Raw genomic sequence first — 16190 nt, forward strand, 5'->3', positions numbered from 1 at the left:
ATTGTGCCTTTGAGCCTTTGCCATTTCACTCTTATGTGAGGAATGCCATAGCACAATACTTCACCCCACCTCCCCTTATTCTGACTGTCACAGCTATGTACTATTGCTGGAGCATGGATCAGATAGCCTGCATCCAAACTGAATTGCTCTGTTTCACTATTATATCACTTCACAATTTAAATGACGGGAAGGCCAGTCTGAAATTGTGAAGTGAAACAAGACAATTGAGTTTAGATCCAGGCTATGACTCTGACACAACAATGGGGAAGTGGCCTGTACCTTTAAAGGCCCTGTGCAGTCAAAAAATAATTTCCTGTGTTTCATATATTTCCACACAATGCGGTTGGAATAATACTGTGAAATTGTGAAAATTATGATAAGGACCTTTTAGTGTAAGAGTTGTTTGAAAAAAAAAAACGCCTACAATTTCAGCCTGTTTTGGTGGCAGGGAGTTTTTGGACTTCAATGGTGACATCACCATGCGGTAAATTAGTTAATAGATCAATAAGAAAGCAGGAAGCCAGGCTCCCACGCAAAAAAAGTGTGGTGATAATTGCGTTGTCTGCTCTATAACCTATTAGTTCATATGCCTTGCGACCGTGATATATAGGCCTAAGGCCGAGACAATAAGAAGACACAGAGGCAGAATAAATTAAACCACACCTTTGTTTCATCACAAACTGGAGAGAAACTTCTGTCCATTGAAGTCCACAAAACATGCTGCATGTAAAAAACAGTTACATGACCTACAGCATGGTCAAGCAAGTTAATGTTTCCGGAAATATACTACTAAACAATCGTTGATTTAAAACCACAGAGTGTTACCTCAAGTCGCAAATAAAACAAGAGCTTCCTCCGCTATTCCAGCACCATTTCAACTTCAATATCATCAAATCACCTATGCTTAGTCTAATAGTGACAACTAAAACCATATAGTCCAATCAATGTAAGCTAAATATGATATGGTTGTCCATCGTTCTAATTTGTGTGTGTGTGCGTGTCTGCTGCGTTCATGCAAGTAGAAAAAACGTGTTGACTCACCCTACTTGTAGAGAAACGCCAATGCCATCCTCCTCTCTTTCATGATGATGAAACGGTCTATGACTCTGTCATACAGTACACACATTTAGTTTTTGTTGTCCTAGGCTACAGTACCTGGCTAAAATGCTTGCTCGCTAGCCTAACTTCCTTTCATGGACAACAATGCGCCAAGCCAGCTAGTTAGCATTAGTCTACTACATCTAGCTACATATTGAACTTCCATCCTCTCAGGCCAGGGCCACAATTACTTAATTTATGATTGGATCAGAATCCCCATTATAATCATTGGCCAGTATAGAGAATTAAGTAAAATCACAAGTTCAAATCCCTAACTCCATCCATGGCTAATTTAGGAAATGGACAATTTTAGCTAGCTTGCTAGTCACTGGAGGACAACAACACAACAAGACGCAACATTTCAAGTTGTTTCTGGCAATTACGTTATGCTCGGGGTGTGATTGGAATGAAGCCAGATTCAAACTGGCTTCCAGGACCATTCACAGTTGAGCTCACTCAGTTTAGCTCAATTCTTATTGGCTATTATTTTATACTTTTTTTTATCAAGGGAGGCCAAATGCTCGCTGGCTTCCCTTATATTCAATGCTACGGGCGGAAACAATGTCATACTCTTTTTGACCAGACAGCATAAGGTAGTCTACACATACAGAAAAAGAGGGTTGCAAGTTTTGCAAATTGAAGGAAAATTATAAAACACAGAGACGAAAGCTAAATTATTTTATATGTTTGGCATCCATGAATACATGCCACTGTAAGAAAAAGAGTTCAAAATCTCTCTCTGCCAATAACAGCTAATTTTAGCTTTCCCCTCCCCACTCAAACCACTCCCAGACAGTCCAAACCAAATTATTACTTGAGAAATTGCTCTTTGCTAAAAAGCCCTTTTTGTTTCTTTTTCACCATTTGAATTGAACACAATCACAGTAAGGTACAAATTGCTACCCAGAAATTATTTTCTGGGTCACAATTAACAACTGCATTGGACCTTTAAGGCATAAAACGGAAGGAAAGAGAGTTCTGATGGACATGTACAGTAGTAGGTGGTGGACAGACCAAAGCATGTACTAGCCTACGAATAAAACCCCATTCTATGATCCAGACTTTGACCTTCCCCCATTCCAGTATAACGAATCCTCTCATGCACATATATTTACCCCCAAAATGTTTTTTTTTTTGTATTTTCTATTCAAATCATTTCCCCCCACTTTTAATGAATGGATAACAACGGAAGCCATCTGATGCACTGCAGACCACAGCACTGCTAAATGAAGAACATAGATTATCAAACCATAACATATTTAGATTTTCATCAGCAGAATCATACAAAGGGTCGTCTAATTTTGCTTTTTGGTATTTACAAGGATCTCCAATAGCTGCTGCAAAAGCATCAGCCACTCTTCCAGGGAAATATAATGTTTATCTTGACGATTATCAAATCAAATGAAATATGTAGGCCTACATAAACCGATTGTGCGTTATTGGAGTCTTCATTGAAGCAGCAATAGATTTATTTGACTGATAAAGATGCATTCATCTATTCCTATCAATAATTAATAGACTTTCTATTTGAGGTCACCAGTGCTGCGACAGACAATTTACATATTTAACCAAATTTAACCAAAATCTGTTTTCGATAAATTTAACAGGCAAAACCCATTCTATTTATGTTAAATAATTCCAATAATTTTATGGAAGTTAATTTTTCTGACTAAAGTTAAGTAATTTAATATTCATCCTCTCCGAATAGACTACGGCTACTTCTAAATCGTTCTTAATAGGCTACAATTTTCCAAACAGCACTTTGTGTTTTTTTTTATTTCTAAGAATGTTCTGAGGTGGGTGACACAATGCTAATATCAATGCAGTAATTAACTCTATGGAACATATGAGTGGCAAGCGGAAAAGGAGAGGCGGAGGGTTGGTATGGACGGAGAGAGAACGCGCGCGCGAGAGAGAGAGAGAGAGAGAGAGATGGAGAGAGGCAGGGAGGGAGAGCGCACGAACAGCGTTGCCGTTACTGTCAGCTGTGGAACGGTTCAGTCATCAATGGACAGGGTACACACGTAGCATAGCCTCTTTCAATGTACCTTTATTTCTGCTATGAAACGGAGGGAAGTATAATCAAATCCGGTTACCTAGTTTCGCTTTCATCGTTTATATTGCAGATTGAAATGGAGACAACGTTGTGTTAGCGCGCGCTATTGATTAGACTCCAATAGGCTTTATTCCTTGCGGAATATTTGTTTGATCTCAACCATATATTAACAATGATGGAGTATTGGAGGCAGTGCGCATTATGGCTGATCAACTGCAAGGTGCTACCACCCAACCATCGGGTAACATGGGAGTCCGCCCAGGTATTCGACCTGGCTCAGACACTCCGAGATGGAGTGCTCCTGTGTCAGCTTCTCAACAACCTCCGACCCCAGTCCATCAACCTCAAAGAGATTAATCTCAGACCGCAGATGTCACAGGTAAAATAAGAAACGTGTTTACAATAATTTCATATCAAAAACATTAAACTCTTAAAATACTCTGCTAAACCACAATACCCATATTTTCACCCATCGAATGGAGTAATCAAAAACATAAAAGACTGCACAGAGGGAAGGAAAACCTGTTGGCAGTTTGAATCACATTAGTTTAACTTAGTTCGCTGTGAACTTGGGAATTGTTTCATATCCTCGAAAGTGTTCTTTTTTTTTGTCAACGAGGGAAGTTTCTATGATTTTGATCTCTTAAAGCAAAGCTGTACCGTTATCTGAACCGAGTCAGACCTCGCTTGCCCACTATGGCAACCAGGCCTCAGAGCATTTCACATTATTCTGTACAAAACTCTGACACTCCATTTAGTATGATATGTTAGGTTTCGATGGTATGGATTAATTTTGGAGGCTCATCATCCATTTCGTAGGATATGTTACAAATTACAATTCCTATTATATGTTAAGATTTTGCTAAACGTACAGTATGTTATAGATTTGTAATGTACAATGTTATGAATTTGCGAAAGTATGATATGTTAGGAATTCCAATTTGCTGTGGCTAACATTAGCTAGGGTTAGGGGAAGAGTTAACAAGCTAAGTAGTTGCAAAGTACCTAAAATGTAGTAAGTAGTTGAAAAGTTGCTGATGGAATAAAATGCTAAAGTTGATGATATTCAAACCTTTGGGTTGCTAGAGTTTCGCATTATACACCCACCTATACACCTATCAGAAATAAGTGGTAGCTGGTCTTTTCTGTGCTTTCCTCATTTTCCCTTCCCTGTAACAGAGTTGTTTTTTGATTTGTGCTCTTGCATCTCAACACTTTCATCCTTTCCTATTAATTTATTGCCCCATATTGAGTCAATAGCCAGTACAAAGTACAGGTATATGACAATATCTATTATGTTCCTAGCACACAGAAAGGCTTACAGACACACATACATACAGATAGACAGATAGGTAGACAGACAGACATACATACAGATAGACAGACAGAGAGGTAGACAGACAGACATACATACAGATAGACAGATATGTAGACAGACAGACATACATACAGATAGACAGATAGGTAGACAGACAGACATACAGACATACATACAGATAGACAGATATGTAGACAGACAAACATACATACAGATAGACAGATAGGTAGACAGACAGACATACAGGCAGTGTGACTGCCAGGTACAGGTACAGCTCCCCTGTCTTCTGCGTTATTAAAAACAGAGGCTCCTGCCTCCTGCCACGTGTTCCTCTGCTCTCCTGGTTGTCAAAGACCATCTGCTCCTGTCCTGTCCCACGCCAAGCCTGTCCTGTCACAGCCTGGGTCACACCGAGCATGTCACAGCCTGGCCTGGCTCTGGGCTGGGCAGATTATAATTCTCCTTCACATCACAGCTAAATCTGTGTCTCAATGACAACTCTCAGGGGAGAGAGGGGACGGTTACTCCATGTGACGAGTCTAGACCAACCTTTAGAGCACCTGACTGCCACACACACACACTCCCACAGTCACACACACGCACACGCGCACGCATGCACGCACGCACACACACACTCAGTCATCACGCACACTCAGTCATCGCACACTCGAATGAAGCAACCAATGAGTAAGCTGCTTCACAAACCAACTATCAGTGTATAGCTGACAGACAGATTGTGTGACAGAGTGAGTGCACTCTAAAACAATTCTACAATCCTCATGTCAATATGAATTACTTCTACAATAGATTCGTAATCAAGTTTGTTTTTAAAATGGTCAAAGTCAAGTGGACCATTACATTTGCTATTGTTATTGACATTTTGTATTGCTTTTAGTGCCTCAAACAAATTACCATGTTTGCATGGTGCTTCAAGAGAGGAAACTAGGTTGTGTGTTGGTAAGAAGAGAGGTTGAGCTGTGTATTACTCTCAGGGTTAGACAAGGCCAACGGCTACAATTATTGATCGAGAGAAGATCATTATTTGCCAGCATCCGCTCTAAGTCATGACATAATGGCACACTATATAGCAGGCACATTGGATGTGTCCTATGCTTACCCATTGTAACACTATGTTATTTTTAGACATGGCTTGATGCCATCTTGGATTAGTCATTATGATTCAATGAGGATGATACATACAAAAGTGTAAGCACCTACATCACGTACATCACTGAAGCAAATACGATTCATATTTACAATTCTGCTCAGCCTACTTTCTCTTGATTGTAGACCAAGCAGATATAATATTTCTGTCCTTAGGCTTAACACACTACTAGTGTGCTACACCCATTCACACAGCATGCTAAGGAAACCAATTTCCTTTGGTTGTACATCACTATCCAACAACAGAAACTGGAGGGGAAATTTCAAAAACCTCCACAACTTTCTATCTGCGTCCGAAATTGAACCTTACTCCCTATATGGTGTATGACTTTTCACCAGGGCCCATTCAGAATTTGCACACTAAATATGGAATAGGGTGCTATTTGGGAAGCACCCACTGCCCCCAGCCCTCAGTGCTCCATGGAGGTGTCATTTACATAACGGAGGGTTGGTTGAGATGCATGAATACCACAGTGAATAATTAATGAATACACAGTGGCAGTAGCTATTTTATCATTGGTCCATTTACAAACACATGGGACGCTAGGCCTCCCCTCACCCAGTGGGACCCTGGGGACCGCGGAGAGACCCAGACAAAGGCTTAGAGGGCCCAGAGCACAAAGGACCTGTCTGGTACATAGAGCCATATCAAAGACCCCTCTCTGAACACAGGGGCCTGGACCCTCAAAGCAGCGGGCCTCGTGGCTGTATTAGACGCGTAATTAAAGCACAAGTCATCAGCTCCTCTGGAGACTTAGTTGTCCAGCAGTGATGACAGCAGCGGGGTTGGCAAGAGGGAAGTAGTGGAGTGTGTAGTGTGTGTCTCTCTGATGTGAAGTGTGCTAACAGTGTGTCTCTCTGATGTGAAGTGTGCTAACAGTGTGTGTCTCTTTGATGTGAAGGGTGTTAACAGTGTGTGTCTCTTTGATGTGAAGGGTGTTAACAGTGTGTGTCTCTTTGATGTGAAGTGTGCTAACAGCATGTCTCTCTGATGTGAAGTGTGCTAACAGTGTGTGTCTCTCTGATGTGAAGTGTGCTAACAGCATGTCTCTCTGATGTGAAGTGTGCTAACAGTGTGTGTCTCTTTGATGTGAAGTGTGCTAACAGTGCGTGTCTCTCTGATGTGAAGTGTGCTAACAGCGTGTCTCTCTGATGTGAAGTGTGCTAACAGTGTGTGTCTCTTTGATGTGAAGTGTGCTAACAGTGTGTGTCTCTTTGATGTGAAGTGTGCTAACAGTGTGTCTCTCTGATGTGAAGTGTGCTAACAGCGTGTGTCTCTGATGTGAAGTGTGCTAACAGCGTGTGTCTCTGATGTGAAGTGTGCTAACAGTGCATGTCTCTCTGATGTGAAGTGTGCTAACAGTGTGTCTCTCTGATGTGAAGTGTGCTAAGAGTGCGTGTCTCTCTGATGTGAAGTGTGCTAACAGTGCGTGTCTCTCTGATGTGAAGTGTGCTAACAGCGTGTCTCTCTGATGTGAAGTGTGCTAACAGCGTGTGTCTCTGATGTGAAGTGTGCTAACAGCGTGTCTCTCTGATGTGAAGTGTGCTAAAAGCGTGTGTCTCTGATGTGAAGTGTGCTAACAGCGTGTCTCTCTGATGTGAAGTGTGCTAACAGCGTGTGTCTCTGATGTGAAGTGTGCTAACAGCGTGTGTCTCTGATGTGAAGTGTGCTAACAGTGTGTCTCTCTGATATGAAGTGTGCTAACAGCGTGTGTCTCTGATGTGAAGTGTGCTAACAGCGTGTGTCTCTGATGTGAAGTGTGCTAACAGCGTGTCTCTCTGATGTGAAGTGTGCTAACAGCGTGTGTCTCTGATGTTAAGTGTGCTAACAGCGTGTCTCTCTGATGTGAAGTGTGCTAACAGCGTGTGTCTCTGATGTGAAGTGTGCTAACAGTGTGTGTCTCTGATGTGAAGTGTGCTAACAGCGTGTCTCTCTGATGTGAAGTGTGCTAACAGCGTGTCTCTCTGATGTGAAGTGTGCTAACAGCGTGTGTCTCTGATGTGAAGTGTGCTAACAGTGTGTGACTCTGATGTGAAGTGTGCTAACAGCGTGTCTCTCTGATGTGAAGTGTGCTAACAGCGTGTGTCTCTGATGTGAAGTGTGCTAACTGCGTGTCTCTCTGATGTGAAGTGTGCTAACAGCGTGTCTCTCTGATGTGAAGTGTGCTAACAGCGTGTCTCTCTGATGTGAAGTGTGCTAACAGCGTGTGTCTCTGATGTGACGTGTGCTAACAGCGTGTCTCTCTGATGTGAAGTGTGCTAAGATTGTGTGTCTCTGATGTGAAGTGTGCTAACAGCGTGTGTCTCTGATGTTAAGTGTGCTAACAGCGTGTCTCTCTGATGTGAAGTGTGCTAACAGAGTGTGTCTCTGATGTGAAGTGTGCTAACAGCGTGTGACTCTGATGTGAAGTGTGCTAACAGCGTGTGACTCTGATGTGAAGTGTGCTAACAGCGTGTCTCTCTGATGTGAAGTGTGCTAACAGCGTGTCTCTCTGATATGAAGTGTGCTATCAGCGTGTCTCTCTGATGTGAAGTGTGCTAACAGCGTGTGTCTCTGATGTGAAGTGTGCTAACAGCGTGTCTCTCTGATGTGAAGTGTGCTAACAGCGTGTGACTTTTGAGCTGCTGTGTTCAGTCAAAACCAACATCCAGTTGTTGTTGTTTTCTCAGGGTAAGACAAGTTATGTAGTAACAGTTATGCAGTACAAATACACCTAGAAATCGACTCAAACATTTCTTGTGACAGGATTTTCCTTGAACCTGGAAACATTTTGACTGGGCCCTGTCATTCAAGAGATACGAATAATGAAAGCTAGAGATAAATGAAATGGATATGAGGGGTATTGACCTTCGTACGTTCTCCATAAAATCCACAAGGTCACAAGTTCTAAGGAAAGGAGAAGTTTAAATCTGACATCCACAGAATAGCTTGGATGCTGTTGTAGTATTTTCTCATGGGAGTGTGTCTACTTGTGAGAGGAACGTGCAACAGGTGCAGCAGGAGTGAGTTAAAAGTGTCTTACTTAATTTTTTTTTTAGGTATGTGTTTATCTCTGTGTGTGTGGATGTTACAACACGGCAGTATGAAAGTGTCAACTGAGAGGAAGTGTAGATGGGCAAATGGCTGCTGAGACTGTTCTGCTCTAGAGTCTAGACCAAAAGGTTTTGTAAGCTGTGGTTTGGTTTCAGTATTAGCTGCACAACGTGGCTTATACGTGAATGCACACAATGCATCGGCAGCAGCAGTAGTACACATAGGCCTGTTTCTAAAAGACTGTCTCTGAGCTTTGGCACACTAAGGAAGTGAGGAGACGGAATAGAGGAAGGAAGTGAAACTTGACATGCCTGGGCCAAACCCATTCTGTCTAAAAAAACACACAGAAGCAACCTGACTTAGTACATGACAAAGCTTCACAGTTCCCATTTAAGTAAGAACATTACTTCAAGAGGTAGAGAGAAGAGAGGGGGGCGGGAGAGAAAGAGGGAGAGCGGAAATGGAAAGAGTAAAGAGAATTGTCAGTGTTGGGACACTTTGATGATGTCATCATTACTGATTTTGTTCCGAATGACTCAGAATTCTCCTAATCGTACAAGTTCTGCATTCACCTGTATTTCCCTTGCTGGAATAGATTTAGATGTTTTGGGAAATTGTATTCTATGATAGTGGTGGAAAAAGTACTCAATTGTCAAAATACCATAATAGAGTCCTATAGGGCGGTGCACAATTGGCCCAGCATGGTCCGGGTTAGGGGAGGGTTTGGCCTGGGGGGGCTTTACTTGGCTCATCGCGCTCTAGCGACTCATTGTGGCGGGCCGGGCATCTGCAGGCTGACCCCGGTCGTCAGTTGAACGGTGTTTCCTCCGACACATTGGTGCGACTGGCTTCCGGGTTAAGCGGGCAGGTCTAAAGAAGAGTAGTTAGGCGGGTCATGTTACGGAGGACACATGGCTCGACCCTCACCTCTTCCGAGCCCTTTGGGGAGTTGCAGCGATGAGACACGATCGTAATTGGATTGCAAGTGGATATAACGAAATTGGGGAGAAAAAAAATACACAATGTATTTTTTACCCAAAAAATACAAAATAGATTAAAAACATTCTATAACATTAGTAGAGTAAAAGTCAAAGTCACCCATTAAAATACTACATGAATACAAGTTTAAAAGTATCTTGTTTTAAATGTAGTTAAGTACAGTGGTGGAAAAAGTACTCATTCTTGAGTCAACGTAAAAAGTAAAAGTAAACACTCAATCAAATTCTTTGTATTAAGCAAACCAGGGGGCACACTTTTCTTGTTTATTTAATTTACAGACAGCGAGGGGCTCATTCCAACACTCAGACATAATTTACAAGTGCAGTATTTGTGTCAAGGGAGTCTGCCAGAGCAGAGGCATTAGGGATGACAGTGCGTTATATTGATAGGTGTGTGATTTGGACCATATTGCTGAGGTGGCATATGGTAGAGAAATTAACATTCAATTCTCTTCCAAAAGCTCTGGTGGACATTCATGCAGTCAGCATACCACTTGTGCACTCCCTCAATACTGGAGACATCTGTGGCATTGTGTTGTGTGACAAAACTGCACATTTTAGAGTGGCCTTTTATTGTCCCCAGCACAAGGTGCACATGTGTTATGATCATGCTGTTTAATCAACTTCTTGATATGCCACACCTGTCAGGTATATGGATTATCTTGGCAAATGAGAAATGCTCACTAATAAGGTTGTTAACAAATTTGTTCACAACATTTGAGAGAAATAAGCTTTTTTTTTGCGTATGGAAAATTTGAGGGATCTTTTATTTCAGCGCATGAAACATGGGACCAGCATGGTATATGGCCAATATACCACGGCTAAGGGCTACTCATGCACAACGCAACACGGAGTGACTGGACACAACACTTAGCCATGGTATATTGGCCGTATATCACATTCCCCCCAAGGTGCCTTATTGCTTATAAACAGTTGCCAATGTAATTAGAGCAGTAAAAATATGTGTTTTGTCATACTCGTGGTAAACGGTCTGATATACCACATCTGTGAGCCTATCAGCATTCAGGGCTTAAACCACCCAGTTTATAATATAGAATATGTACCTCTGCAGAGCGCCAGTCAAATAAATGGTAATGCTGTATGAGGAATTATGTCATTACATTTTATGATTTTCAAAAAGGAAGAGAGTCTGATCTCCAATCAATGTTTATTGCATTTTTTTGACCTACCAGACTGCTTCATTTCATCAGTATTGTTGTAAGTGCTTTCTGAGAGCTTTTTCGTCAATACTGACATAGTTACATTGAAAACAATGGCCATTGATGATAGCGTTTAACTCTATTTAAATCCATGTCTAATACGAATCTGATGGGAACAACACAAAATGAAACACATGAACGTCAATGTCCCCATTTGTTATATGTTAACACAGCTTTTTATTTCTTTGTCCTTGTCATGGTCTTATTAGATATCAGACTCGTTATTCATGAAGTGTCTCAGAGTGCTGATCCAGGATCAGCTCTCCCCTGTCCATGCAATCTTCTTCAAAATGTCATAAAAGGCTAAACTGATCCTAGATCAATACTCCCACTCTGAGATGATGCACTCGAGGGAGAGATGTTTCTGTAGCCTGCAGCACCACTGCAACCTTTACTGTTCATCCAATCTCCAGTGGAGCATTGAAAACCTCGAGCCAAATTAAATGGACATTATTTTCTACCCGGCTAAAAATAGATAGAGCAGTCAGTCAGTCAGGCAGTCAGTAATGATAATGCTTAAAGCAAAGAGCACTGGGCCTTGCAGTGTGTAGCCTAGTGTTTCCGTGGTGTACTGTATTAACAATATGTATTTCATATCATGTTTCTCCACTAAGTGTGAATGAGGATGTCTAATGCTTCTCATGCTGTGTAATAGTGGGTATTGGTGATACTTGGACATCTCTGCTGAGCTCTATTTAAATACTGTATGTCTATTTTCATTGTCTTTTTTCCGAAAGTATTCAGACCCCTTGACTTTTTCCAAATTTTGTTACATTACAGCCTTATTCTAAAATGAAAAAATAAAATAAATTGAATCAATCCATACACAATACCCCATAATGACAAAGCAAAAACAGGTTTTTAGATTTTATGGGGCAAATTTATGAGAAGATTTACATAAACATTTACATAAATATTTAGACCCTTTACTCAGTACTTTGATGAAGCACCTTTGGCAGCGATTTCAGCCTTGAGTCTTCTTCTTCTTGGGTATGACACTACAAGCTTGGGACACCTGTATTTCGAGACTTTCTCCCATTTTTCTCTGCTGCTCCTCTCAAGCTCTGTCAGGTTGAATGGGGAGCGATGTGGCACATCTACTTTCAAGGCTTTTCAGAGATGTTAGATCGGGTTCAAGTCCGGGCTCTGTCTGGGCTACTCAAGGACATTCAGAGACTTGTCTCGAAGCCACTCCTGCGTTATCTTGGTTGTGTGCTTAGGGTCGTTGTCCTGTTGGAATGTGAACCTTCGACCCAGTCTGAGGTCCTGAGCTCTCTGGAGCAGGTTTTCATCAAGGATCTCTCTGTACTTTACTCCGTTCATCTTTCCCTCAATCCTGACTTGTCTCCCAGTCCCTGTCACTGAAAAACATCCCCACAGCATGATGCTGCCACCACCATGCTTCTCTGTAGGGACGGTCCCAGGTTTCCTCCAGATGTGACGCTTTGCATTCAGGCCAAAGAGTTGAATCTTGGTTTCATCAGACCAGAGAATCTTGTTTCTGATGGTCTGAGAGTGCTTTAGGTGTCTTTTGGCAAACTCCAAGCGGGCTGTCATGTCCTTTTACGGAGGAGTGGCTTCTGCCTGGCCACTCTACCATAAATGCCTGATTGGTGGAGTGCTGCAGAGATGGTTGTCCTTCTGGAAGGAACTCATCTCCGCAGAGGAACTCTGGAGCTCTGTCAGAGTGACAATCAGGTTCTTGGTCACCTCCCTCCTTCTCCCCCAATTGCTCAGTTTGGCCAGGAAGCCAGCTCTAGGAAGAATCTTGGTGGTTCCAAACTTCTTCCATTTAAGAATGATGGAGGCCACTGTGTTCTTGGGGACCTTCAATGCTGCAGAATATTTGTTTTACCTTCCCCAGATCTGTGCCTCGAGACAATCCTGTCTCCGAGCTCTATGGACAATTCCTTTGACTTCATGTCTTGTTTTTTGCTCTGCCATGCACGGTCAACTGCGGGACCTTATGTGTGTGCCATTCGAAATCATGTCCAATTTATTACATTTACCACAGGTGGACTCCAATCAAGTTGTAGAAACAGGATGCACCTGAGCTCAATTTCGAGTCTCATAGCAAAGTGTCTGAATACTTATGTAAATAAGGTATGTCTGATTTTTATTTTTAATACATTTGCAAAATGTTCTAAACACCTGCATTCCCTTTGTCATTCTGGGGTATTGTGTGTAGATTGATGAGGAAGACATCAAATTTAATCAATTTTAGAATAAGGCTGTAACATAACAAAATGTTGAAAAAGTCAAGGCGTCTGATTACTTTCCAAATGCACTGTACATCCCCGTGGTGGAGAAGAGTGTTAATAATTACATACAGAAGCACACTATGGTACGCTCGCTCAGACACACATGAACACAGGATCAGACACCAGTTGACCTGTCTTACACACCCTCTACAGCTGGAAACCAAATGTATGATATTTTACTGGATGAGGAGGAGGAGGAGGGGAGGGGGAGTGAGGGGACAAAGAGGTGGATGAGATGTGAGGAGTAGGAGGGGGAGGAGGAGGGGCGGACAGACAGTATTCATGCTCCAGTGAGAAGACAAGGGTCGTACGCCTTGCCTCTTCCGAGAGAACAGAGAGGCTGGAGAGGGAGAGCCTTGGATCAGGTCATTACAGCTGATGAGCAGTAAAGGTTTATGTGTCCCCTAACACACACTACTGTGCTGTGAAGATTTACATACCATGGCCTGGCCAACTCACTACTGTCCTGTAAAGATTTACATACCCTGGCCTGGCCAACACACTACTGTCCTGTGAAGATTTACACACCCTGGCCAACACACTACTTTGTTGTGAAGATTTCCATGAAGGACATTTACCCATGAATCTCTCTGGCATCCACCACATCCCAGCCAAACTATCACAACCCTCCGTCTCTCATGACCCCATCACAGAATCTCTGCATCACTTGACCCGCTCCGTAAACAGACAGAGCACCAAATAACATAAACCGTACTGCTATCCATCAAGGTGTACACATACATAACCTCTAGCTTCAGGTGGATGTGGGTTGGGAAACATTTCATGGAAAATGCCGGAAGATATAGAAAAGTTGTTATTCTTTATGGGCGACTTCCCACCCTTTTGAAATACCTCGGGCTGTACATGAAAGCACATAAGAGGCGTTGGAGACGACAAATGTTATTAGTCTGTGTTTGCGTCCCAAATCCTTATTCCCTATATAGTGCACTACTTCTGTGTACTGTTAAAAAAAAGAGGAAAAAAAAGTAGTGCACAATAAAGGGAATAGGGTGCCATTTGGAACGTAGCCTACTGTATGTCCCTGGGTTTGGATCAATCAGCTACTGTGGACCGTAACTAGCAGGCCGGCCAGCTGAGGCCAATCAGTCATCTCTCATTAATAATGTAATGAAACAGGGCTGTCATGAAGAGCTGTGCCTGTCAGTGCTGCATTAAATAAGTCTGTACTGTTAAATAGAAGAGTCAGGGTGAAAGTTATGATCTCTCCCAACCCCTCCTCTCTGTCTCTCACTCTGGATTTCTCAATCTCTCTCTTTCTGTAACCTTAGGGATGAGTAATGAAAGTGAATACAACATATGTGTTTTGTTGTCACATACACCAGATAGGTGCAGTGTAATATGCTGTTAAGTAGTACGGCGCCCCTGGAGAAAATTAGGGTTAAGTTCTTTGCTCAATGACACATCAACAGATTGACCATCAATCAATCAAATTGATTTATAAAGCCCTTTTAACGTCAGCCGATGTCACAAAGTGCTATACAGAAACCCAGCCTAAAATCCCAAACAGCAAGCAAAGCAGATGTAGTAGCACGGTGGCTAGGAAAAACTCCCTAGAAAGGCAGGAACCTAAGAAGAAACCTTGAGAGGAACCAGGCCATGAGGGTTGGCCATTCCTCTTCTGGCTGTGCCGGGTGGAGATTATAACAGAACATGGTCAAGATGTTCAAATGTTCATAGATGACCAGCAGGGTCAAATAATAATTATGACAGTGGTTTTAGAGAGTGCAACAGGTCAGCACCTCAGGAGTAAATGTCAGTTGGCTTTTCATAGCAGATCATTCAGAGTTAGAGACAGCAGGTGCGGTAGAGAGAGATAAAACAGCAGGTCTGGGACAGGTAGCACGTCCAGGGGAACAGGTCAGGATTCCATAGCTGCAGGCAGAACAGTTGAAACTGGATTAGCAGCACGACCAGGTGGTCTGGGGACAGCAAGGAGTCATCAGGCCAGGTAGTCCTGAGCCATGGTCCAAGGGCTCAGGTCCTCCTAGACAAAGAGAGAGAAAGAGAGAGAGAATTAGAGAGAGCATACTTAAATTCACACAGGACACCGAATAGGACAGGAGAAGTACTCCAGATATAACAGACTGACGCTAGCCCCTCGACACATAAACTATTGCTGCATAAATACTGGAGGCTGAGACAGGAGGGGTTGGGAGACACTGTGGCCCCGTCCGACTATACCCCCGTACAAGGCCAACCAGGCAGGATATAACCTCACCTACTTTGTCAAAGCACAGCCCCCACACCACTAGAGGGAGTGGATAGCATACCTTTCGGTTACTGGCCCAACGCTGTTAACTGCTAGGCTACCTGCTGCCCGTATAAATGAATTGCTGGCGTATGTCTCAGTTAGTTTTTTGATTCGAGTGCAGACTGCACTGATGAGTATTATCCTTCAGACCGGGTGTGAGAAAAATACATAATTCTGTGGCAGTTACTGGAGTCTAGTGTGTCTAGTGAGTCTACTCTCCACTGCCTAGGAGGTTTATGGACAGAGTACAATCTGAGGGGGTGTATCTCTGGATTGTGCATCCTGCTGTTTTAGCTGTCTGTCTTCTGGCTGGGTTTGACCCTTAGCTGGACCTGGTTGTAAAAGGCGGACAGATGTTCCTCTGCAGTCAGCACATAGTCATTCGCCTACACTCCAACTCAGGTTTCCTGATGACACAGCTGAGAACAGGTCCCAGCTCTCACATGTGTGTGACATATACAGTACCTCAGGTCTGGTCTGCATCCCAAATGACACCCTATTCCCTATGTAATGCCCATATGGCTCTGGTCTAAAGTAGTGCACTACATAGGGAATAGGGTGTGCCATTTTGGATGGAACCCTGGTGATCTGTTTCCATGTCATAGGCCCATACATTAAGCTATACATTACCGTGGTCCGTGGCCCCCTGTTTTCCTCCTATAGGGTTTCATATGACACCATTTCTTCTCACCTGACACAATCTCAAGAGACGGTCATAAGATACAGTAGGTATGAGTCATAGAGAAAGCATGCAGGGGTTATGTCATTC

General features: G+C 42.7%; 1 protein-coding gene across 2 annotated transcripts in view; it reads left to right on the forward strand.

Moving 5' to 3' along the window:
* Nucleotides 1-2972: 2972 nt before the first annotated feature.
* Nucleotides 2973-16190, forward strand: part of LOC110536585 (guanine nucleotide exchange factor VAV3) — a 127449-nt gene continuing 114231 nt past the window's right edge. The window contains exon 1 of one of the 2 annotated variants that reach the window (XM_036935164.1): nt 2973-3533. In XM_036935164.1, the coding sequence (XP_036791059.1) occupies nt 3327-3533 (207 nt within the window). In that variant the 5' untranslated portion in view covers nt 2973-3326. The remainder of the gene's footprint in view (nt 3534-16190) is intronic. The other variant, XM_036935166.1, reaches the window with a different exon arrangement.

The sequence above is a fragment of the Oncorhynchus mykiss genome, chromosome 11, assembly GCF_013265735.2.
Source record: "Oncorhynchus mykiss isolate Arlee chromosome 11, USDA_OmykA_1.1, whole genome shotgun sequence".
Taxonomy (NCBI): Eukaryota; Metazoa; Chordata; class Actinopteri; order Salmoniformes; family Salmonidae; genus Oncorhynchus; species Oncorhynchus mykiss.